Source organism: Drosophila gunungcola (genome assembly GCF_025200985.1).
Source record: "Drosophila gunungcola strain Sukarami chromosome 3L unlocalized genomic scaffold, Dgunungcola_SK_2 000002F, whole genome shotgun sequence".
In the NCBI taxonomy this organism is placed as follows: Eukaryota; Metazoa; Arthropoda; class Insecta; order Diptera; family Drosophilidae; genus Drosophila; species Drosophila gunungcola.
In genome coordinates, this window is record NW_026453178.1 from 2145368 (window position 1) to 2167868 (window position 22501).

At 45.4% G+C, this 22501-nt stretch overlaps 5 protein-coding genes across 12 annotated transcripts; 2 read left to right on the forward strand and 3 right to left on the reverse strand.

Moving 5' to 3' along the window:
- Positions 1 to 135: 135 nt before the first annotated feature.
- LOC128257140 (transcription initiation factor TFIID subunit 4) lies at positions 136 to 9010 on the reverse strand. Of its 8 annotated transcripts, none has more exons than XM_052987988.1 (11): positions 8852 to 9009; positions 8083 to 8325; positions 7393 to 7899; positions 6340 to 6501; positions 5535 to 6134; positions 3998 to 4558; positions 3704 to 3931; positions 2399 to 3295; positions 2167 to 2340; positions 1981 to 2106; positions 136 to 1879 (listed from the first exon to the last, which is right to left on the reverse strand). In XM_052987988.1, exons 3-11 carry the CDS (start codon positions 7747 to 7749, stop codon positions 1721 to 1723), a joined length of 3264 nt encoding a protein of 1087 aa, XP_052843948.1. In that variant the 5' UTR covers positions 7750 to 7899; positions 8083 to 8325; positions 8852 to 9009; the 3' UTR covers positions 136 to 1720. The 8 variants fall into 8 exon arrangements, with proteins under 8 accessions (XP_052843948.1, XP_052843947.1, XP_052843949.1 ...); XM_052987987.1 differs by having other exon boundaries at positions 8083 to 8336; XM_052987989.1 differs by lacking the exon at positions 8083 to 8325 and having other exon boundaries at positions 8852 to 9010.
- A 1115-nt stretch (positions 9011 to 10125) lies between these two features.
- LOC128257240 (zinc finger RNA-binding protein) lies at positions 10126 to 15829 on the forward strand. The gene is given in 7 exon segments (XM_052988173.1): positions 10126 to 10303; positions 10405 to 10693; positions 10695 to 10799; positions 10801 to 11791; positions 12214 to 12714; positions 14615 to 14811; positions 14887 to 15829. Coding segments are annotated over 6 exon segments (2625 nt in total). The 5' UTR covers positions 10126 to 10303; positions 10405 to 10417; the 3' UTR covers positions 15442 to 15829.
- A 76-nt stretch (positions 15830 to 15905) lies between these two features.
- On the reverse strand, positions 15906 to 16564 carry LOC128257241 (MRN complex-interacting protein). Its single transcript, XM_052988174.1, has 2 exons — positions 16463 to 16564; positions 15906 to 16404 (listed from the first exon to the last, which is right to left on the reverse strand). Exons 1-2 carry the CDS (start codon positions 16511 to 16513, stop codon positions 15958 to 15960), a joined length of 498 nt encoding a protein of 165 aa, XP_052844134.1. The 5' UTR covers positions 16514 to 16564; the 3' UTR covers positions 15906 to 15957.
- Positions 16565 to 16769: 205 nt separating this feature from the next.
- On the forward strand, positions 16770 to 18968 carry LOC128257388 (integrator complex subunit 9). The gene is given in 4 exon segments (XM_052988385.1): positions 16770 to 16864; positions 16916 to 17663; positions 17666 to 18072; positions 18133 to 18968. Coding segments are annotated over 4 exon segments (1962 nt in total). The 5' UTR covers positions 16770 to 16855; the 3' UTR covers positions 18931 to 18968.
- Positions 18916 to 22194, reverse strand: LOC128257387 (isoleucine--tRNA ligase, mitochondrial). Its single transcript, XM_052988384.1, has 6 exons — positions 21927 to 22194; positions 21593 to 21869; positions 21330 to 21534; positions 20077 to 21276; positions 19681 to 20020; positions 18916 to 19624 (listed from the first exon to the last, which is right to left on the reverse strand). The coding sequence occupies exons 1-6, from the start codon at positions 22146 to 22148 to the stop codon at positions 18971 to 18973; spliced, it is 2898 nt and encodes a 965-aa protein (XP_052844344.1). The 5' UTR covers positions 22149 to 22194; the 3' UTR covers positions 18916 to 18970.
- Positions 22195 to 22501: the final 307 nt, after the last annotated feature.

A 22501-nucleotide genomic window follows, 5' to 3' on the forward strand; every position in this document is an offset into this window, starting at 1 on the left:
TAAAATTGACTAATATTTTAAAATCTATATTACCGACGACCGACTTCAAATTACAAAACAATCAAAATATTGAATTAAAAATAACAAAAGTACTCAAATGAAATATTAAAAAAGTAATGGCCAATTCGTTAGGTATTTCTGGTTGAATCCAAATGTAAATTTGGTTCTGTTTATTTTGTGTTAGATTTTCATTCTATGGGGGGGGCTACACAAAATTTCAGTAAGATTAATTAACATAATAAATGAATATAAAAATATCAATAAAATTAATTAATTCATCTACATAAAATTTAATGATTTAACTAGCTAATTAACTGAGATACCGTTACAAACTCCATCTGTCATAAAATAATAATAAGTATAAGAAAACACTGCGCACTTAAATAAACTCTACATTTTTCCCACTAATAATTTCCCGTGCTCAGTTGAAGTTTTCTGAATTTTTTCTTTTATTTTTTTTTTTTGCTTAAATGTTAAAACATAATAGTAATATATTTATATTCAGTTATATGCCTACCAAACTATGCGCTGTGTTTACGGTTGCGTTTGCCTGCTTTTTGTTTATCATATTATTTTAATGTACACACAAAGAATTTGTTTAGAATTGTTCCTTTTTGCTTAGTTTTACTGAATTACATCAATTGTTGTCAATTTGTATGTTATAATTTTTTTTTTTTTGGATTGTATTTTACAAGATTTATCTGGCTAATTGTATAAAATTTGTCTATTTTGTGTGTAGGCCGGGTTGGATTGGGGGCGTTTGGGAATTCGGGGAACCGTGTTTCTTAATGTGTGTGTTAAGATGTTTGCGCTCGCGGCCCACAATTTCCTAGCCATCGAGAATTCGTTAATTACGTTTGCTTTTACCTAGTTATCTATTAGAAAAATCGTAGCCTAGCATGTATTTACAATTTGTTGGGTTTGTTGTGGTCTTGCCTAACGATTGGTTTTCCGTTTATACATTAAAGGTAATTAAAAATTACATTGTTTTGTTTAAACAACTATAACTAATTCAATGTATGCTTTTAATGGATATTTTTCGCTTCTTTTTTGATGTGTTTTATTTTGTTTTAGCTGTTGCTGAACTTGTTTCGATCTATAGGTTTTAAAAACCATTTATCTGCAATTCGGTTTCGATTTCTCTTGTTCTCGCGCGCGCGCTCATTTTCTTTTGACTTAATATCTAGGAATTATGCTTCGTTTTCGTTTAACAAACTAAGCTAAGTAATTAAATATTAATATTTATGTTTATATCGTTTAGATAAGGCCGTCAATGCAGTTGATGCAAACATTATGTTACAAATTACAAATCAAACGCCCGCTGACTGCGCGTTCTCTTTACTTTTATATTCCTCTCTCTATTATTTTATTCTCTTCGTTTACTTTACGTTACTCTGGTTTTGTTTTGTTTTTGGATTGGTTTGGTTTAAGTTTTACAGACAATTTATTGGAAAAAATAAACGAGCTTTAAATTAGGCTTAAAATCAAATACGATTAGAATTTAGGGTTTAAGTATGTAAATGTAAATATAGAAATTAAATAGGGGCGCCTTACTAAAAAGAAACAACAACAGGGGGAGACGCGACGCAGTTAAATTTGAGGCTAAATAATATTGCAAATGGATGAAATCGTAAAGCTGGAAACACAACGACGACGACAGTCCACGGAGTAGAAGGATCAGCGAGGAAAAGACGGTGCGAATGATGGGCATCAGCAGCGATCACTTGAGGTATGTCTTGAATAGCACGGAGCTGCGACAGAACTCGCGCTCCTGCTCCATGTAGAATAGCATGTCGCGCAGGTTCACGCGCTTGATGCGCGGCCGTAACGTCGTCGGCGCAGATCCCGAACTGCTCAGCACTCCGCCGCCACTGGAACCCTAATTGTTTGGGAAAATACAACTTAATTAGTAATCATTCCGGAATTAAAATAGATTTATATCCTAGCCACTATCTTAACAAAGGATTTCACTGTACATACCACTCCCGCACTGATCGCTTCGCCGTCGAGCTTCAGCTTTTTCCGAGGACCAATCGCCTGTAACGCCGTCAGATTAGCATCTCGCTGGCGCAACTCCTCCATCTCGGCGCGCTGCATCTCCTTGGCCTAGACGATAAGAGAAAGACTTAAGCAAATGGCTTGGGGGAAAGGCAATTGCGCTCCTACCCTCGCCTTCATCTTGGCCTGCTCGGGATCCTCTACTCGCGACCGTGACTTGGCCGCCCGCAGCAGCATCTCCCGCTCCAGCTCCTCGTGTCGCTTCTGCTCGGCCTTGTCCAGCTCCTCGAGGAACTTGATCTGACCGCGCACATCCTTTGCGGGCTCATAGCGTGGATCCAACTGTTTGAATTACCGCATTAACATAGGTTTCCATTTAACAAAATAGGATTAAACCCACCTTGATAACATCAATGCGGTGCTCCGCTATCACAGCCAACTTCTCAACAATGTTCTTCAGTCGCTCCTGGCATGCGTGCGATATCAGAACGGCCACATCTTGCGACGGCTCATCCAACCCGGCTTCCGACGTTATAGCCCGTATCCGGGCTTGCAGGGCGGGAAGATTGAGAAACACCTCATCCTTGCAGGATCGAATCTGCGTGCCGATGTTTTCCGTGCAGCCTAGGATCCGCTGCGACTCCTCCGCCAGATTGACGCCGCCCATGGCGGCCACATCGTTGATATCATCGTCGCCGTACATCGACGAGGACATGGAGCTCTGCTGGAAAAACGAGTTGGCCGCCGCTGCTGCCGCTCCACTCGAGCTGTTCAACTTGGAGTCCATTTCCATTGCGTCGCGTTTCTTTTTGCCCAGTGTCTTGTTGATCACTGGCGGTGGCCGCGGCATCGTCTTGGCTCCAATCGGTGTGAGCGACGCGTTGATCCGTTCCATGTGCGGCGGATGCAGAGACTGCGCCTTGATCTCCACCAGCTTCGCTTCAAAGTGATTGTTGTTGTGGTTCAGCGAGTTTTGCATCTGCTCACGAGCTCGCAGTGCCTCAGGCGGAAGGTGGACCGTGGGCAACGACGGTATCGGCAGCGATGTGGTCGAGGCGGAGTTCAGAGTTGACAAAACGGACAGCGTGGGCGTCGGCGGCGGTCCGCCAGAGATGGCGGCCAGTGAGGGCGGGTGCAGGCTGGGCGTAATCGCTTTGATCTGCGTCTGGCCCACCTTGACGGCAGTGAGTTTGTTCGCGGTGGGCACACTGTTTGGTGGCCGGGTGGTGGCCCGGATCTGCACCGATCCCGGGCGCTGCAGGTGCGCATTATGCGGTCCACGAATTTGCACAATATTCTGTGGGGAAAAGGATGTTAAAGTAAGTTACATATTTATTTAAATCAATACCCAATAACAAACAGCATGTTTCCTGACATAACTAACTAGTGCGGAAATCTGGGAGATATGGTAACTGATAAGAGACTGCAAGTGGGACAAAGCTAGATTAATTTCCATGTAACTCATTAAATAATATTGTTCATTGTTCAATTCAAAAGATAACGAATTTTTCGAATCCGTTACATTACATTAAAATGTTATGACTGTGTATTATTATTATTTTTAAGTCGTGGGGACTTCCCGTAAGCAAAGTGGAATAACTGATAGGGTGTATTCATGTTTGGAATGTTTTATATTAAATTTTTAATGGCTTTACTGTATGTTTACTTAAGCAATTTGTTGAAAATGGGTCAGATTAAGACTTACCGCCTGCCCAGGCACCTGTAACGAGGATATCTGGGTGCGAATTCCTCCCGTGTTAATGAGACGCGGTGCCGTAGGCAGCCGAATATTGGGCGGCTGCTTGGATATCGTCGTGTGGCCAATGGTGGGTCGCGGCGTACCCAAGGCATTCGGCGTTATCATGCGCACCTGCGTCTGTCCAATGGTCGTTGTCTGGCTGGGACCGATCGGACGGATTTGCGCTTGTATTTTCTATAACAAATTGAAGAAGATAATTTAAAATATTGCACAGTTTGTTCAAAATATTGTTTGACTTACAGGCAGCTGTTGAGAGAGTCCGGCCAGACCGAGCACATGCTGCGGCGGCGGTTTGATGCCTTCAATTACCAGCTCCTTGGTGAAGAGCGCTTGCCGGAGCAGCGGCAAACTCTTCTTGAGGAATCCAATCAGACACGGCTGTGGGCTGGCGTTGAGCAAGCGCTCCAGGCGGTCACAAAACTCCTCCGGCTCCACATTCGCATTGACCAGCTCCTGGATGAGGGTGCGCACATTCTTCTCCACCGGCTTCGGTTCCCGTGTCGACAATTCGATTAAATTGGCTAGAAACTTGCGACACTTTTCTTTGGTATTGCCTTGCTGCGTCGTCGTTGCTGCCGTCGTACTGCTCACCGCCGTCGAAACTCCACTCGCGGAGCTCACGTTGTTCACTTGCTGCTGGGACTGCTGGGCCGGTATCGTTTGGATTTGGGTAATCTGCGGTAGGTGCGGCGCCTGCGAATTCAATTGCGTCAGGTGCGGCGGTTGCGATGAGTTCGCATAGCCACTGCTGGCCACAGAATTGACAATAATGTTGCTGGTGGCGGTCGTGTTGGTCATAGACTGCGGCGGAAAATAATGCATTAGTTACTAAAGTGTTCGGACAAAGTATAAGCAAATATAAAAGTGCAAAATTAGACTAAAAAGCGTTAGAATAATTATTTAAAATATTGTATAGAAGAATAAACATGATGATGGTTCTTTTTTTTATTGATGGGCAGGTTCTAGGGTCCTGGTCTCCAAATATGTGTGCAGGGGAAAGTGCTATGGCTGGGGCATGGATAATGAGATGAACTGGATAAGAAGTTACTCTTAAATGTCTTTCCTTTAAATGCAATTTAAGTACAATTTAAGCAATCATGAAGAGTTTATTACACAATATAAGTTTAAATACAATTATATAGAATACTAGACTTTTTAAAAAAAAAATGTACTCATGTCTGTAATAAGTACTTTAGTAAAAAAAAGTCTTAAGAAAAATTAAACTCATAGTTTGTTGAATATCTGTTAAGTAATCATATACAATTTCGTTTGAACTATGATGAATTACTAAGAACTAGTTAATTAGTAAGCATCGGCTTTAAACATCAAGTGGATTTCGGTTTAAGAAGCATTTATTTGGGGAAGGATATCTCAAGGAATGAAACAACAGCCCAGCACACATCATTGGTCGGGGCAACCCGATAGCCAGATCTATAACATGTTGATTGGCCCAGAACAGCAACTCGTGGACAGCGCATAACTAAATCGGATCGAAATAAGGAGTATCGAAAATACACAGACAGTTACACAACGCAGCATGCATTACATTTACATATATATATACTATATATGCAATAATATATAAAAGTATTCTGGATAAATAAAAATTAAATGTCCGCGTGTGACGAACCAAAACGTAACTGAAGCGTAGGCGTAGTTATATATATATATATAAATAAGAAGATCAAATCCAAATGCATAACAGACAAAGGAGAACAGAAGAGAGAAGAGCAAAAAAAAAAATATTGAGGATTATATCCTGCTGGCTTCTCTTTACGTTTTGCTTGATCTTTATGGTGGCTGCCACATTGGCGGCTGCTGCTGCTGCGGCAGCCGCAGCGGATGCCTGTTGCTGTTTATGTTGCTGTTGGGCCTTGAGATGTTGCTGCTGCTGGAGCTTCTGTTGCTGCTGCTGTTGCTGGTTAGTAGCGGGTTTGTTGTTGTTGTTGGTAGTGGTGGTGGTGTTGGTGGAGGTGGTGGCATTGATAATACTATTATTATTATTATTGCTGGATGGGACTGTGGATGAAGTACGGACAATCGTTTTGCGCAGTGCAATGCTAGTGCTGGCGGTAGTGCTGGTTGTTTGTTGCGATTGCTGCTGTTGCGATTGCTGCTGTTGTTGTTGCTGTTGCTGCTGATGTTGTTGTTGTTGGTATCTACTTACAGCTGCAGCCGGCACAGTTTGCAAACGGATCTGTGTGGTTGTAGGATGGTTTGTGGTGCTTGTTGTGTTGCTGTTATTGCTGGTGTTGGTTATAGTCTGTGTCACCGTCGGCGGACCCGTCGTCGTGCCCACGCGCAACAGCTGGAATCCGTTATCCGTCTTGACCAGCAATGCCGGGGTCTGACCCGTATTAAGTGTGCTTAAAGTTATCTAAAAGTAGAGAGAGAAGACAGAGAGACTCGGTTTTCATCTGCTGGACCATGGTGTGTATGGTGTATATGGTGTGTGTGAATGGTGGGCTGTGCACATGCGCGTGTGTGAGGAGTGCGGTTGGGTTAGGGAGCTCTGTGAGTTAGTAGAGAAGAACCCACCACAACAACCATAGCAATAGCTTCACTATATCCTTCATACTCACCGATGGACTCTGCGGTCTCACGCCCCCCATGTGGGAGTTGATCACCACACGACTGAGCGGGTTGGTGGGCACATTCTTCTGCTGCTGCTGCGACGGCGTCTGGTGGCGCATGCCCACCACCACGCCCGCCGGCAACATTGAGTTCAGCAGCGGTTGACCAGCCTGGGAAAGACACAACATTATCATTAGTTAATCAATCGATCGCTGGCTTATCTCATCACACATTTCAAAGTCTATTTCAGGCAGAGGAAGCATTGAGAGGGGTTGCGGGATTTTAAGTTGGCCTACAGCATGCAGCAGTTGGCGTTTATCACGGAGGACCCCAAATAAAGTGGGCTTAAGTTGTTTTACCGATTCATTTTGTGCTGACCAAATTTGTAGGCGTGTGATCTACTATTTGTTCTATGTAAAGCAGGCATTGAAAGCAAAGTTCTACAAACATAAGGGTTTGTATCTGGTTGTGTAAAATAGGCTAAGATATGGGCTTGTGCTTGCGTTTGTTGGGAAAAATGGTTTGATGAGGGGATTGGTCTTTTGGAATTTTTTTTGGCATCGGGGGAGTTTTAAATGCTAATGATAGACAACAATTTGAACATAAAGAATTAAGAGGTAATAAATTGGGCGGGAAAAAGTTAAGGCTTATGGGGCTTTTCAAATTGTAAATTTTAAGATAGAATTAGAAACTTAAATAAATTTAATTGTTAAATTTTGAACTGATTTTAGCTAGTGTCATATAGATAAAGAGAGAGTAAGGATTTTAGAAATCTGGGCATGTATAAGGAATTTGCCTGGATTAAGGGACATTTGTGAGGGTGTGGAAATAATGATTGGTTTTTACGCCATTTGGCCAGGGTATGGGATTTTCAGACAGCAGAGATAGCCAAGACGTAAGCGTAGTAAAAGTTACAACCAAAGTGTGTGCGGCCACTACTATCCGATTCGAACGAGGAGTTGAGGAAGTTTCGGATTAGGATCAGAATTGGACGAGTGATACGACTTGGCCGACTTGCGATCGCCTAGCGCCCTAAGTGGGTTTAGCTTTAATGTGGATACCTGATTGATGGTCTTGGTCATGGTTACGATTCCTGCTGGTGCACTTGAGACTAGACCCGCCGGCAGGGTGACAGCATGGTGGTTGGATTTAATAACTAGGGTTTGTGTTTGGGTGGCACCTACGGATTGCGTCTGCTGCTGCTGTTGCGCCTGCTGCTGCTGGACATGGTGGACCTGCTGCAGACCCTGATGCTGACCACCGATCCCCGCCTGGATGGTCTTGATGGTGGTGGTGTTGGGCAGCTGGGCCGTGGATATTACGGCTCCAGGATTGCCGGCTATGTTGATGGTGCCATTGGGCAGCGGCTGGCTGGTGAAGGTTATGCGGTTGCCGGCAGCTGTCTGGCTGGTGTTCATCGTGCTGTGTGGTGTTTATGTTTGGCGAGTGTGTGTGTGTGTCCTTGACTTCTGTGTGTGATCCCGTTCCGATCAACTAGTGTCACACATCCTGTGCTGGCGAATCACACGGAACTCGGTCTGTTGCATGCTGTGCACTCCAGAGGCGAACTGCAAGGCAAGGGGTAGTCGCTTTTAGTATTTATACGAGGATCGGAGAACGGGCGGTGGAACAGGTAGGCGGGGGGACTGGACTGCAGCAGCTACCTGTCTCCCGGCTACCTGGTGACTATAAACCAGATGCAGTTGAACACCTGGACGCGGCGGAACACACAGGTAAGCTCGCGCATTCACCTTGGCCAAAAAAGCGGGTGCTCCGCTGACTTAGTGCTGCGCTGGCTCACTCGCACTCTCACTCTCGCCTTTCTCCTGGCGCATCCGTTGCCGTCGTCGCGTGTGGTGTGTGTTATCTCGCTAATTCGCTGCCTTTTGTTTGCCTTCAAAGGCTTTTCTTTTTACACTTTTTCGATCGGCGGTTTTTCCTGCGCACACACACACACGCGCGCGCTCGCACGAAATGATTGTTGATGTAGAGCACTGGAAGAATGCTTTATTTTGATTATTTTGATGTACAAAAAATTTGGCAGCGACGGTGCCAGAACGCCGCCATTTTCACGAATGCGCGTGCAAAGCGAAAATCGAGGGAGGCAGGCGTTGCCAGATGGCGGACGAAAAACACGTAACCGGCGATCTGGCAAGGTTCAATGTTTATGCGGGAGGGGGTTCGCAATCTTCGCTTAGACACTTTGAATAATATATTTATTTAATAGCAGTTGTTAAACACTTAATATTTTATAAATTAAACTCTGAAAAATCTTCATTTTTTTGCTTGTGTGGGTTACTTGAAATTAAAAAATAATACAAAAAACCCCAGTTGCAACTTTTACATGTCTCCAGTGGCAATATGGAGCATCGTGCCAGTTGTAGTATTAGTAATTTCCATTTTTTGGCCAGCGGGTGGTGGCATATACCACGTCTGTGTGCGTGCGTGTGTGTGTATCAGTTTTGTACAGCCTGCAACAATTTTGTAGCAATTTTTGGGCGCTGCGGCCAGTGCACTCACTTCAATTCATTTTGCGTTTAAACTCGGTGCACTAAAGCGCATTTTTAACGATTTCCCGTTGCGTTTCTCTGGATTTTGCCGAAAACCGAGTAAATATTGTTGACGAGCGCCGAGGTTAGAGGTGGAGAAACATCGATGCCAACGTCGATGTCATCGATGTTTTCCCTGCAACCATCGATTTTTTTCACGGAAACCATGCAAGTACCGATAGCAAGAGACGTCTTACTACACATCTCCAACGTAAACAAAGAAAAATAATTTTAAAAAAACGGAAGGGCTGGTATTGGTGGTACTGAAAACGTTGTTACTACAAATCCACAACTTTTAACTTTTCTTGTTACTTTTCAGTCACTTCAACAAATCAAGGAGTATATTTTAAGAGACTTTTTTTTATATTCATTGTTTTAAATCTTGTTATTTTTCTCATAGTCTACATAGCGTCAATGAGCTTACTATATATATATACATATATATTGTTACAATCAACATATTTAAAGCTAAATATTAAATATATTTCATAAAATCAAGGGGTTAAAACTTTTCAGTTGTCTGGCAGCACGAAAAGGTTCGCGTATCTGATAACACGTAAGGTTAAAATACTTGGTTTGATAAATGTAATAAAATACCTATCGATACCTTTTGGTATTTTGATTTAGATTTTGCAAAATTTTATATATTAGAGGTATTCAGCAGCCATTAGCTGCTCTCTGAATTGCTGAAATTTCAGCAAGTTGAATTTTGTATGGAACAGTTTTCCGAATTTCAGTATACATCTGCTGATTTTCAGCGACTCAGATGTTTTATATTAGAAATAAATAAAGTTGATAAGATTTGTTGGTAATATTATTTAAAAGACTAAATTAAGCATTTTTTGTGAGAACTGTAAATTGTTTTTAAAGTCGCCAAGTCCAAAGATTGAATCAAAACTAGCAATCCATCTTTATTTTTTAAATGTAATTTGTTTGCTTAAAAATATGTTTCAATTGAATTGTTCAGAGCAAGTTGTATACGGTAACTTTTAACTATCGATATTTGTGTCGATAGTACCATCATTGCGGCAACACTCAGCTCATCTCTACCGGCGCATATAGAAGAGAACGAAATTTTCATATCACCGAATTGAGGTAATTAAAATTGCAATAACTGTGCTACAAAAATGTGCAGCTTGGGCTAAAAGTACTGTTCGAAAAGGGTTCCCCACGTGTGTTTGCTTGCATGTCGGCTAAGCACGCGAAAAGTGCGTCTAAATTTGCAGGGTAAAAATCGATAGAGGAAAGCCAATGAAAAAATGGAGGGGGTGGTCCTTTTCCGACATGACGTGACTAAGACCACTTTGCCTTTACAGCTATAAACAGGCTATTACGAGAAAAGCACATATAAATTCCCGAATAAGCCCTGCATAAATATTGACAGTCGTCGGATAGGAAAGTTAAGTTAGGACTAGGAGCTAACGTAAGTAGCGCACACACATTAAAACGTGGGGGCTCCGCAAAAATGCAAATGGTGAACCACAAAAAACAGATTGACAACAAATTCGATTTCCGTAATTGCAGCACACCGACGACAATGGCCAATAACAACTACGCTGGGTTCAACTACGGCGGCACCCAGTACAATACGGGTCAGGTCTCGTACCCGGCAGTAACCAATGCCACCTACGCGAACGCTGCCGCCTATCAGAACGCCGCTGTGGCCGCCGGACAGGGGGGCTATGGCGGAGCAGCTGGGGCAGGTGGTGGCTACGGCGACTACCGGAGTGCCATGCAATCGTACGATGCCACCAAGACATTCTATCAGCAATCGTCGGCCAGCTACAACGCCTCCGGTTCGACAGCTTCGGTGCAGCAAGACGCACTACTCGGCCCCGCCCGTCAAGAACCAGGTTAAGGGCAAGATGGACAAGTCCAATGGTGGACCAAAGCCGCCCAGCTCGGCTCCTCCGTCCGGCAAGCAACTACAGCGGCTATGATACGGCCCTCTACAATGCAGCCAGCATGTACGTGGCCCAGCAGCATCAGGGCAATCCCAATCAGAAGCCAAATGGCGGACCCAATAACTGGTATCAGCGGAAGATGGGGCCCACTATTCCGGGGGCTCCTGCTCTGAGGGGTATGCGTCCGAAGGCGCCACCACGCCCCCAGCAGTTGCACTACTGCGAAGTGTGCAAGATATCGTGCGCCGGACCGCAGACCTATCGGGAGCATCTAGAGGGGCAGAAGCACAAGAAACGCGAGGCCTCGCTAAAGATGTCCGCGAGTGCCACCAGTACCACCCAGAACCGGGGCAACAACTACCACTGCGAGCTGTGCGATGTGACCTGCACAGGAACGGATGCTTACGCCGCCCATGTCCGCGGCGCCAAGCATCAGAAGGTGGTGAAACTGCATCAGAAGTTGGGCAAGCCAATTCCCTCGGAGGAGCCCAAGAAGATGGGCAAGATCAACTTTGTGCCCGCCGCTGCTGGGGCTGGCGGATCAGCAGGAGCTGCTAGCGCCGTCAAGACTGAGGGCGGCTCCAACGATAGCGATGCAGCCGGAGATCTCGATGATAACCTAGAAGATTCGCTGGGAGAGAACACAGACAACATTAAGCCGGTGGGCGGCGAGTATATCGAAGAGGTCAAGGACGAGGAGGGCAAGATACTGAGCTTCAACTGCAAGCTGTGCGACTGCAAGTTCAACGACCCCAATGCCAAAGAGATGCACATGAAGGGCCGCCGTCATCGCTTGCAGTACAAGCGGAAGGTGCAGCCCGATCTGGTGGTGGACTTCAAGCCAACTCCTCGTCAGCGGCGTCTGGCCGAGGCCCGTGCCAACCGGGCCATGATGTCTTCGCATCGTGGTGGTGACGACCACGAGGGCAACTACTGGGAGGAGCAGCGAAACCGGCAATACAACGAGGAATATGACTACAACAACTGGATGTCGCGCAGTTTCGGAGGTGAGTTCACACACAATTCTCCTTGGGGTTCGTCAATGCCCCAGTTTAAAACCACCCCTTTGTGTCAAAAATAGCATCATTGCCAAGTGAAATCATAAATCTGTAATTAACGCTTTCTCACCACCATTGAATTGTGTAATAATATTGCAGGACTTGGTCATAGTTAGTAGCTTTTGCCAGATTTATTATTCGTATTTCATATTGTTAATTCATATTTTCGTTTTATTAATTTATAAATTGTTGTTGATGTTTTGTAGCAAGGTGGAACAAATGTCAATTTATGTTATAAGCGCGTAAAGAAACTCCTTTGATGTGTATTGTAACAATCACTATTGAGGGAAAAACTTCTGGTTATTAAGTGGTACTGGGAGTTAAATTTGGCAGTATTCCGAGTACAAATATATTCAAAATTTTCATTACAGGTGCTCAGCGCTTTGGTCGCATGGGCAATGGACCGCCGCCACACTTTGGAATGATGCCCGGCGGCAATGTACGCCGACCGGAGAGCAGCGACGACCGCCACGCCATTGCGCGTCATGCCGAGATCTATCCCAAGGAGGAGGAGCTGCAGACAATCCAGCGCATCGTCTCGCACACCGAGCGTGCCCTTAAACTGGTCTCTGATGCCTTGGCCGAGCAGCCCAGCGATGCGGCAGCGGCCAATAAGAAGGACAAGGCCGACAAGCCATCGGAGAAGGATGGGCGCGACAACCAGATCTTCTCGTTCCACAAGGACGCCGACAATGGTGGCAATGTGGTGCGCATCCTGAAGGGAGTGATGCGCGTGGGCTACCTGGCCAAGGGGCTACTGCTTCACGGCGACAACGCCGTCGAGCTGGTCGTCCTCTGCGCTGAGAAGCCGACGGCTGGTCTCTTGCAGCGTGTGGCCAACGTGCTGCCCGACAAACTCAAGGAGGTGGCAGGTAAGTGTGATGAGGCAGCTGCCATCGTAGTGGTAGTTTTTGCATAGCACTATTCTTAAATGACATTTCGGTTGTCCTATTGAGAGGAACAGATGAAAACTTTTTCCAGAGAAATGGCTTGAGTGATAAATGCGGCTAATAAGCATCACTGAATCAAAACAAAAAAAAAAAGAATAAATAAATACGTTCATAGCTTGGCCAATTTCACTCTGACCAGCGCAGGTGAATTTGGCCAAATGGAAGCGGCCTTAACTAGTCAAATAATACAAACAGAAAAAAAAAAAAAATGAAAATGATTTTCGGAGCGCTAAAGATGCAAGTTGAACGCAACTCACGATCCGTTCACATTCGCTATTCATTACGTTCACGATCGACGGGCAATTTGTGTGGAAAAAGTCAGCAAAATAAATCAAATTTAATTAAATCAAATTATTGTACATATAAACTAGGACAACTTGAGTTGAGCCCTGTTGTTGCGGTGGATATAGATTGCCACGCCAGCCAAACCGCGCCCAACGCCCCCGCCAACTTAGCAACTAATTGCGAATAAAAACGTATTTGCCGTTTTCAGCTTCTCTCTCTGCAGGATAAGTTTCGAGCCTCGAGCCTTAGCCTAGAAGCTCTGTGAGTCTAGAGTCTAAAGTGTGTGTCGTTCAGTTAGCCGTCTGTAGCTGTAGCTCAGCCCTCCCAGGTTGCTCCTCCTCCCGCTCGGCTGTTGCTGCTCTCCGCTCTGCTCCACTCCGCTCCACAAGCGCAACCAACGACCACCACCACCACCACGACCAACCACCAGCGGCGGATCGTCACGGTAACAAGCGCGGACTCGGTGCCACAAGTCAGCCAGCCTCCTGCAGCCTAATGTGGTGTGGTGTCCATGATGAACAGTCAAACCAAACTCTTAACCAACTGAAATTCGAACCAAAGGAATATATTTATACAAAGTTTGCGCGTTCGATTCCGGCTTCGTTCTGTTTCGTTTCTGATTCCGGTTCCCGTTCTTAAAACTTTGTGTAAATAAAGTCCTTTGATGGCCTGGCCAAGAAGTTGAACAACACAACAACACGCCAAGAAGCAATGCTATGATTGATCCACACACGAGACGCGATTGCCAATGCGAAATGCAAGTGCTTGAGCCAAAATTGCAGCGCCGATGTGGCGCCTCATCTCTCACTCGAAACCAAGCAAATATATTTATACTCTATAATCTCGTATACATATATTATATGTCCAAGCGGCCGAATTGTGTGTATCAAGCTTGATTGTCAAATAGAAAACCTATCATATCTATATAAATGCAAATAAAAATTGCGACCGAAATTTGCGTTGCGCACGGTGAATGGAGAATACTGAACGAGAGACGTCTGGTCAAAGATTCCCGCAGCCATAAATTTCGTTCAATATTTTAAAGCAAACTAACCAACCAAAACAAACAACTCGAGTCGAAATTCAGTAAAATACAGAAGTGCGCGCTCTAAGTGGAATTGCAACGGGTGGATGACGCCGAGTCCGAGACCGAGACCAAGTCCGAGTCTCTAGCTTGCAATTCCGTTTACGAGACCCGAAACGGAGATACCGATTCCGATACCGATACCCATACCGATCCCAGCACGCAAGTCGAATGAATCTCCTGTTTGCTGGGAGCCGAGCGAATACGAGGATCGTGGGAAGAAACAAACATTATTCGTGCTTTTCATACCGTGCATCAAGTCCCATTTGAGATCAATTGTTGCTAATCACTATTTTACAATGTATTACGTGCATTTTGCGGGCCCACACTGGAATTTTATTTCACCCACAATGTTTGTCTCTTTTTCCAAGTCGAATCTAGTATTTCGATTTTTTTGAGCCCTCTTCACAGACGCAATTGTGATGTTTTGTACCTTTGCTCTCTCGATTTCAGGCGACATTCAGGTCAACTATCGCGTTGAGGTCAACGCCGAGGATGCTGCATTGATTGTGCTGGACGAGGCTGTCTCGGTTAAGATTACCCTCACTTCGCCTTTGCTGCGCGACACCAATCCTGGAGAGGTTTCCACCACCGAAGAGGGTGATGGTGAAGGCGATGCCGAATTCTTGGCTCGTGAGCCCTGCCTGCGTGTAAGTATCTGGAGGAAAATCCCTAAAGCAATAAGTTTGGGGGCTTTATAACTATAAAAAAAAATTTCCTTACAGGCCTTGGCTGACTTGCGCCACGCCAAGTGGTTCCAGGCTCGGGCCACTGGCCTGCAATCGTGCGTCATGGTCATTCGCATCCTCAGGGATCTGTGCCAGCGCGTGGCCTCCTGGCAGGCGCTGCCCCAGTGGTCCTTGGAACTGCTCGTGGAGAAGGTGATCTCGTCGGCTGGCTTCCCCATCTCACCCGGCGACTGCATGCGCCGGATTATGGAGGCCCTGTCGTCGGGCTTCTTGATCAACGGACCCGGCTTGCTGGATCCCTGCGAGAAGGACCCGACCGACGCTCTGCTCGAGTTGACCAAACAGGAACGCGAGGATCTCACTGTGTCGGCACAGCTCTTCCTGCGCTACATTGCCTTCCGCCAGATCTATAAGGTACTCGGCATGGAGTCGCTGCCGGCCATGAAGTTTCCCATGCGTCCGTGGCGCGTCAACCGCAAGCGGCGCAGGTCATCGGGCAAGGCAGGCGGCACCCCCGGCGGGGAGACCGAATCCAATGACATCGACGAGACCGGCTCCGACGAGAAGGTGGCCAAGAAGGAGGGCGCCTAGATGGCGGCAATAGTTTATATACACGTAGATGGCTACTAATATTACAATTTCTCTCAAGATAAGCAGGCGTTCAAGCGTCATTTAACTATAACCAACAATCTTGTCTCTCCACGAGTATTCAAACCAATGTGGCGCATACGAAAGGAGTAATGCATGTGCAACATGCAGCCCGATTGGCAATTAGAGAACCCCCTATACAAACAAACTTTAACCTACCATATTTAGCGGATCATACAACTTGTATTTTTCTAGCATTAGTGCAACGGAAGGCAAATGTATTCAGTTTAGATGTGGACATCTGGATTCCCATGATTTACACCAATACAATATATACATACATACAAGAACGAAACGGATTTTAATAAAACATAATGAACAACTATAATAATTTTTGTTTTTATTTTTGAGTAGCTAAGAAATTGATCATCCTTAAAATAAAGCAAAGCAAATAAGTATATTTTAACAGCTTAAGCTTAAACTTTTTAATAGAGAATGTTTTTAAATGTTGTCCAATTTTTATATGTAGTCGTTCCATTTTGAGCAACTTTTCTTGTTGACTGCTGGTATATTTTCCGCAGGACGTTTTTGAGATCTTGGTACTTTGTTTTTGGATGTATGAAAGTCCAAAGAGATGTCCTCATGCTTTTCAACTTTGATTTTTGAAGGCTGTGCTGTAGATTTATCTGTATTTTCATCCACATAGTTGGCCCATTTATTAGTGGTCTTCTTAGCCAAAGTGATTTCCTGTTTTTGTGGGCTGTTTTCCTTCTGCTCCAGTTGCTGTTGGGCTGTTAGGAATAAATTCTCCTCCAGTTGTTCCTCCTGCATTCCACGATCCAAGTTTAGTTGCTGAACTTTGGCCCGGCATTCTGGTCCTGATCCCCGAAAGAACTCCCTGAGCATTTCCTGCTTTTGGCGGCAAATTTTACATTCCCATTTGCTAGCCTTTTTCACAATGTCCACCTTAATTGGCAAGTATTTATTAAGTACTGGGCTTTAATTGAGTTGTTTGTTTACTTACCTGATACATTTTGCATTGGATGCATTGTAAAACTCGAATTTGCTGGGACATTTTTGAATCGGGCGAAAAGCCAAATAAACAAAAGATTTAGAGACCAGGGATGGAAAATCAAGAAAATTGGAACCAGTTAGGTGAACTATTTATTGTAGGTCAAATACAATTTATAAATTTCAATTACCCTTAAAAATTATGTAAGAATTTAGACTAAAGTTATTTAACTTTTTAATTAACTATCTTCTAAAGTTTAGTCATCACTTTTACTATATCAGTAGGAACAACTGGCTCCGGTTCAAAGATTAACCAGGCGGAAATAAATCGCTCTCCATCCCTCATGCAAAATATAAACAAACTTGCAGCGTTTAATCATTGCGACTGGCAGTTAAGCAGTTAAATATGCGTTTGGTAAGTCATCTGGCCAATAAACAGAAGCGGAAATGACTGTCCACTTTGCAGTACTGCCTGAGCGGGGACTTGGCCAAGCCATGTTACATCATTACCTTCAAGGGCCTGCGGATAATGCTGGACTGCGGTCTCACGGAGCAGACGGTGCTGAACTTCCTGCCGCTGCCCTTCGTCCAGTCCTTGAAGTGGTCCAACCTGCCCAACTTCGTGCCAAGCCGGGATCACGATCCTCAGATGGATGGCGAGCTGAAGGACTGCTGTGGCCGGGTGTTCGTGGACTCCACGCCGGAGTTCAATCTGCCCATGGACAAAATGTTGGACTTCAGTGAGGTGGATGTGATACTTATCTCGAATTATCTTAATATGCTGGCACTGCCGTACATCACGGAGAACACGGGCTTCAAGGGCAAAGTCTATGCCACGGAGCCAACGCTGCAGATCGGCCGGTTTTTCCTGGAGGAGCTGGTGGACTACATTGAGGTGTCGCCCAAGGCTTGCACGGCGCGACTGTGGAAAGAGAAGCTCCATTTGCTGCCCAGTCCCCTGAGCGAAGCCTTCCGGGCCAAGAAGTGGCGTACCATCTTCAGCCTCAAGGATGTCCAGGGCAGTCTGTCCAAGGTGACCATCATGGGCTACGACGAGAAGCTGGACATTCTGGGCGCCTTCATCGCCACTCCCGTGAGTTCTGGCTACTGCCTCGGCTCCAGCAACTGGGTGCTGAGCACGGCGCACGAGAAGATTTGCTACGTAAGCGGCTCCTCCACGCTGACCACGCATCCGCGTCCCATTAACCAGTCGGCGCTAAGCATGCCGATGTGCTCATCATGACCGGACTGACGCAGGCTCCCACTGTCAATCCGGACACCAAGCTGGGCGAGCTCTGCATGAATGTGGCATTGACAATCCGGAACAATGGATCCGCTTTGATTCCCTGTTATCCTTCCGGCGTTGTCTATGACCTCTTCGAGTGCCTCACACAGAATCTGGAAAATGCCGGCCTCAACAATGTACCCATGTTCTTCATTTCGCCGGTGGCTGATAGTTCTTTGGCCTATTCCAACATCCTGGCGGAGTGGCTCAGTTCGGCGAAGCAAAACAAAGTGTATCTTCCAGACGATCCATTCCCTCATGCCTTTTACCTGCGCAACAACAAGTTGAAGCACTATAACCATGTGTTTTCCGAGGGCTTTAGCAAGGACTTCCGACAGGTAGGACTTGCTTAATAGGAAATCTAAATTAAATGCTCTTAATTTAAATTTTTTTCACAGCCCTGCGTGGTCTTTTGTGGTCATCCAAGCCTGCGCTTTGGCGATGCCGTGCACTTTATTGAAATGTGGGGCAACAATCCCAATAACTCCATCATATTCACGGAGCCGGACTTCCCTTATTTGCAAGTGCTAGCGCCGTTCCAACCACTGGCTATGAAGGCATTTTACTGCCCTATCGATACCTCCCTGAATTATCAGCAGGCCAATAAGCTGATCAAGGAGTTGAAGCCAAACGTGCTGGTCATTCCGGAGGCGTACACAAAGCCACATCCCTCAGCCCCTAATCTGTTCATAGAACAGCCGGACAAGAAGATAATAACGTTCAAGTGCGGCGAGATTATACGATTGCCGCTTAAACGGAAGCTGGACCGCATCTACATCACCTCAGAGCTGGCCCAAAAGATATCGCCGCGGGAAGTGGCTGCCGGTGTGACTTTTTCCACGCTGACGGGCGTTCTGCAGGTTAAGGACAAGGTGCACTGCATCCAGCCATGCGCTGACACCATTAAAGAGGAGACCAGCTCGAATACCACTGCTCCGACAAAGGAAGATGTGCTGAAGAACGTAAAGTACGAGTATGGCAGCATTGATGTGGAGGCTGTGATGAAGCGATTGACGCAAGATGGCTTCTCCAACATCAAGTTGGATCGCACTGGTGGCGCTCTGACTCTGAATCTTGTCAACGAGGACACGGTCATCAAGTTTGAGGACAACGAGACGCACATCATATGCGGCGGAAAGCCAACCACTCGTCTTAAACTGAGGGACACCATCATGAAGTGCTTACAGAGTTTTTAAAAACATAAATGTATTCCTTACACCTAGAAAACAACAAAACTTAATGCTTTACATTCATTATCGCAGAGCAACGTTGACAGGTCTCGTTTTCGTCATTCTCGTCCAAACTAAATCGACGACAACGTGGACACAATGTTGTCTGTAGAGTAGTTATGGCTATGTCCAATTCCTGATTATCGGATTGTACGAGGGTAACAGACCCCACTTGCAGTATCTCGCATAGCTCTGAATTTCTTAAAGTTTCTCCAAGAGAGCGGTGAAGTTCTTGCAGCAGATCAAGCTGGCTTTCCTTCCTTCCTTTAATGGTTACAGCCAAGTGCCAAGTGTTTACCTCTCCAGCCTGCTGGTTAATGAGACGTTTGACATCAAGTGCTGCGTTTACCAGCTCAGTGGCTTTTGTGTCCTGCCATTCTGGGTTAGCTCTAACACTCTGCTTATGAAAAGCTCCACCCTTGGCATCGTAATAGCTCCAGCTTTCCTCCACCAGGAAAGGAACAATGGGCCACAAGCTCTTGCAGAGTTGTTGGTAGCAATGGGTAAGCGTCTGACGAATAGCAAACAGTTCCTGATCATCCCCGCAATACAAACGATCCTTGATTAGATGCACATAAATGGCGGACACCTGATTGGCAAGGAAGTTTTGAACGCAGGCCACTACGCGATTGTACTCATAGGCTTTGTAAAGCTTCTCCACCTTAAAGGAAGTAGAGTGATTAGTAAAAAAATTAGGGGATTAGATTAATCTCTTACCTCAGATTCAAATTCAACCAACTGGCTTAGCAAATATCGGTTTAAATAGCTCGTGTCAGGAGTTTTAAGCAGAAGCTGCTCGTCTGATTGTTTCTCTCCAATGACACCCTTTAGATACCTTAGTGTTCCGCGCACCTTGCTCACATTCTCAGCCGCCTGCTGCAGCAGCTTATCGCTGACCGTAATGGACATGTGCTGGGTTCCATGGGAGGCCACCCACCAGCGCAGGGCGTCTGTTCCATACTTTTTGGTAATCTGCTTGGGTGAAATGACATTTCCCAACGATTTGGACATCTTGTAGCCCTTCTCATCCACCGTGAATCCATGTACAAAAAGGGCCCTTATAGGGATTGCCATTGTTAAGTATTTCCTTAGTTTTTTTGCATCTTAACTTACTTGTAGGGCGCACATCCTCGAGCAGCAATGCTCATTAGCAGGGAAGACTGAAACCAGCCGGTGAATTGGTCATAGCCCTCCAAATACAAGTCGGCTACTTTATCCTTCTTCAGGACAGCAGACCAAGTGCTGCCAGAGTCGAACCAGATGTCCAATATGTCACTTCCCTTGACGAGATCTTTGGCTTCGTAGCCAAGTTCACTGAGTATATTATGAGGTACAATTTCCTCCACCGACTTGGCCCACCAGAAGTCAATGGATCCCTCCTGGCTTAAAAGATTGCAGAGGTGTTCTATTAGAGCAGAATTAATTACTACTTCTCCAGTCAGCCGACTGTAAAGAACGGGAATGGGAACACCCCACGCCCGCTGTCTCGAGATGCACCAGTACGGTCGCTTTTGCAGCTGGGTGAGCAATGCCTTCTTGCTGGTCTCGGCATTTGTTCGAGGATAGATTTCCACACGCTCCAGAGCGTCAGCAGCTGAAGACTTCAGCTTCTCTGTATTGATGAACCACTGCTCGCTGGCACGAATTATCACAGGCTGCTTGGTGCGCCAATCTATGGGATAGGAATGTTCCAGCTTGGCGGAGTGCACCACGTCCTTTGCTATGTGCTCTAAGACAAGAGGATTTCCCCGGTCCAGCACCGATTGCCCGCGCAGAAAATCAGGGGCTTCCTTTGTGTAAATGCCCTCCTCATTTACCAAGCATTTAACGGGTATTTTCTTGGTCAGGCTAACGAGAAAATCTTCGGGTCCATGGGCAGGAGCCGTGTGCACCAAGCCCGTACCCTTGCTATCCTGCACATGACTAGCCTCGAAGAAGGGCAGGTTAGACTGTTCTTTGTCTATTGGGTGTTTATAGCTAAGTTTGCCCAATGAGTTGCCACTCAAATGCTGGACTATCTCACACTTGAGCTGGGTATTGGCCTCAAAGTCTGCCAAGAGTGCTGATGCTATGAGATAAAGGTCGTTCGGGTAGTGATCCGACAATCTGACCAAAACGTACTCCAAAGAGGCATTGTAGCAAATGGCTTGATTACTGGGCAGCGTCCAAGGAGTTGTAGTCCAAACGAGGGCATAAATCTGTTTATCCTTGGTTTCCAAGGGTAAACCATTGGGATTTAAAGCAAATCTCACATATACCGAAGGACTAATGTGGTTGGGATCATATTCCAGTTCCGCCTCCGCCAGGGCTGTCCTAAAGAATCGTTATATAACATTTGTTGACCATTAAAAGTATATCCAACTCACTTGGAGGAAGGAGACCAGTAAACAGGCTTCAAATCTCGATATACAAGTCCTCTCTCATAGAGATTGTGAAACATTTGCAACTGGTTGACTATAAACTCGGGATGGAAAGTCATATAGATATCATCCTTCTGCCAGTTGGCCAATATGCCCCAGCTTCTGAACTCCTCCTTCTGCGATTGGATGGCCTCCAAGGCAAAAGCGCGAGCTTTAGGATTAGATTACAAGGGATTAGAAACGGACTTGTATTCCAGGAAGTTACCCACATTTCTGCCTGATTTCCAGAGCATTCTGTCCCGAAGCAGCGCTGGTGGCCTTCAGTTCGATGGGCAGGCCATGACAATCCCATCCGGGAATGTAGTTGACCTGCTGACCATGTGCCACCCGCTGGCGCAGAGTGATGTCCTTCAAGATCTTGTTGACCGAGTGGCCCATGTGCAGTTGGCCATTGGCGTACGGAGGTCCATCGTGGAGCACAAAGGTGGGTTGTCCCTTCTCCGCCAGTTGCTGCTCCTGGTATTGATACGAAACGGCGATCTTCTTCTGCAATATGTCATAGGTAATCGGAGATTTGGTAACTTCACATATCCAAGAACTTACCTCCAGAACCAGACGCTCCTGTTCTTCGCGTGTGGCTGCGGTCAGACGATTGGGAAACTTGGTCTTCGGCAGGTTGATGGTGTCTGTATATTTTTTCACATCTTTTTTTGCAGCTTTCACAGAATATAAGCGATTTCCAAAGCGAAAATTTAGAACCCGTAGCATTTTGTAGCCGAAGAAGAAGAGATAAAACGTAACAACAGCCGGCAAAGTGGAAAACATATGTTCAAGTGGAACGTAAGCACCGTTTACACTGCACGTTCATGTGGAACGTAATCACGGTTCACCATGTGGATTGTTAATTTAAAGACCAATTTTAATAAACAACTAAGCTTGGATATTTTACAAAAAGGATAGAAAATACTGCATTTGTTTTTAAGATTCAAAATTTTTAAGAATTAAAATTAAATACCCATAATTTTAAATTTTATAAAGAATGATTTTAAAGTAATTTTGAATAGTTTAACATATGAACATTATTAATATAATATATTGTGATTCAAATATATTTGGTAAAAAAAAACAAACTTTATAATTGTTATAAGCCCCTAAAATTATGTTAATTTAAAATTCAT

What these genes read in the sequence shown, in the direction of transcription:
- LOC128257140 (XM_052987989.1), bottom strand. Translation starts at nt 7,749, where the DNA reads ATGAACACCAGCCAGACAGCTGCCGGCAACCGCATAACCTTCACCAGC. An exon ending in TACAGGTGCCTGGGCAGGCG is followed by an intron (nt 3,296 to 3,703) that starts GTAAGTCTTAAT and finishes TTTTCCCCACAG; the next exon opens with AATATTGTGCAAATTCGTGG. An exon ending in AGGCCAAGATGAAGGCGAGG is followed by an intron (nt 2,107 to 2,166) that starts GTAGGAGCGCAA and finishes CTTATCGTCTAG; the next exon opens with GCCAAGGAGATGCAGCGCGC.
- LOC128257241 (XM_052988174.1), bottom strand. Translation starts at nt 16,513, where the DNA reads ATGTCCCAGCAAATTCGAGTTTTACAATGCATCCAATGCAAAATGTAT. An exon ending in TCCAATGCAAAATGTATCAG is followed by an intron (nt 16,405 to 16,462) that starts GTAAGTAAACAA and finishes TTGCCAATTAAG; the next exon opens with GTGGACATTGTGAAAAAGGC.
- LOC128257387 (XM_052988384.1), bottom strand. Translation starts at nt 22,148, where the DNA reads ATGTTTTCCACTTTGCCGGCTGTTGTTACGTTTTATCTCTTCTTCTTC. An exon ending in AGGAGCGTCTGGTTCTGGAG is followed by an intron (nt 21,870 to 21,926) that starts GTAAGTTCTTGG and finishes GACATATTGCAG; the next exon opens with AAGAAGATCGCCGTTTCGTA. An exon ending in TACTGGTCTCCTTCCTCCAA is followed by an intron (nt 21,277 to 21,329) that starts GTGAGTTGGATA and finishes ACGATTCTTTAG; the next exon opens with GACAGCCCTGGCGGAGGCGG.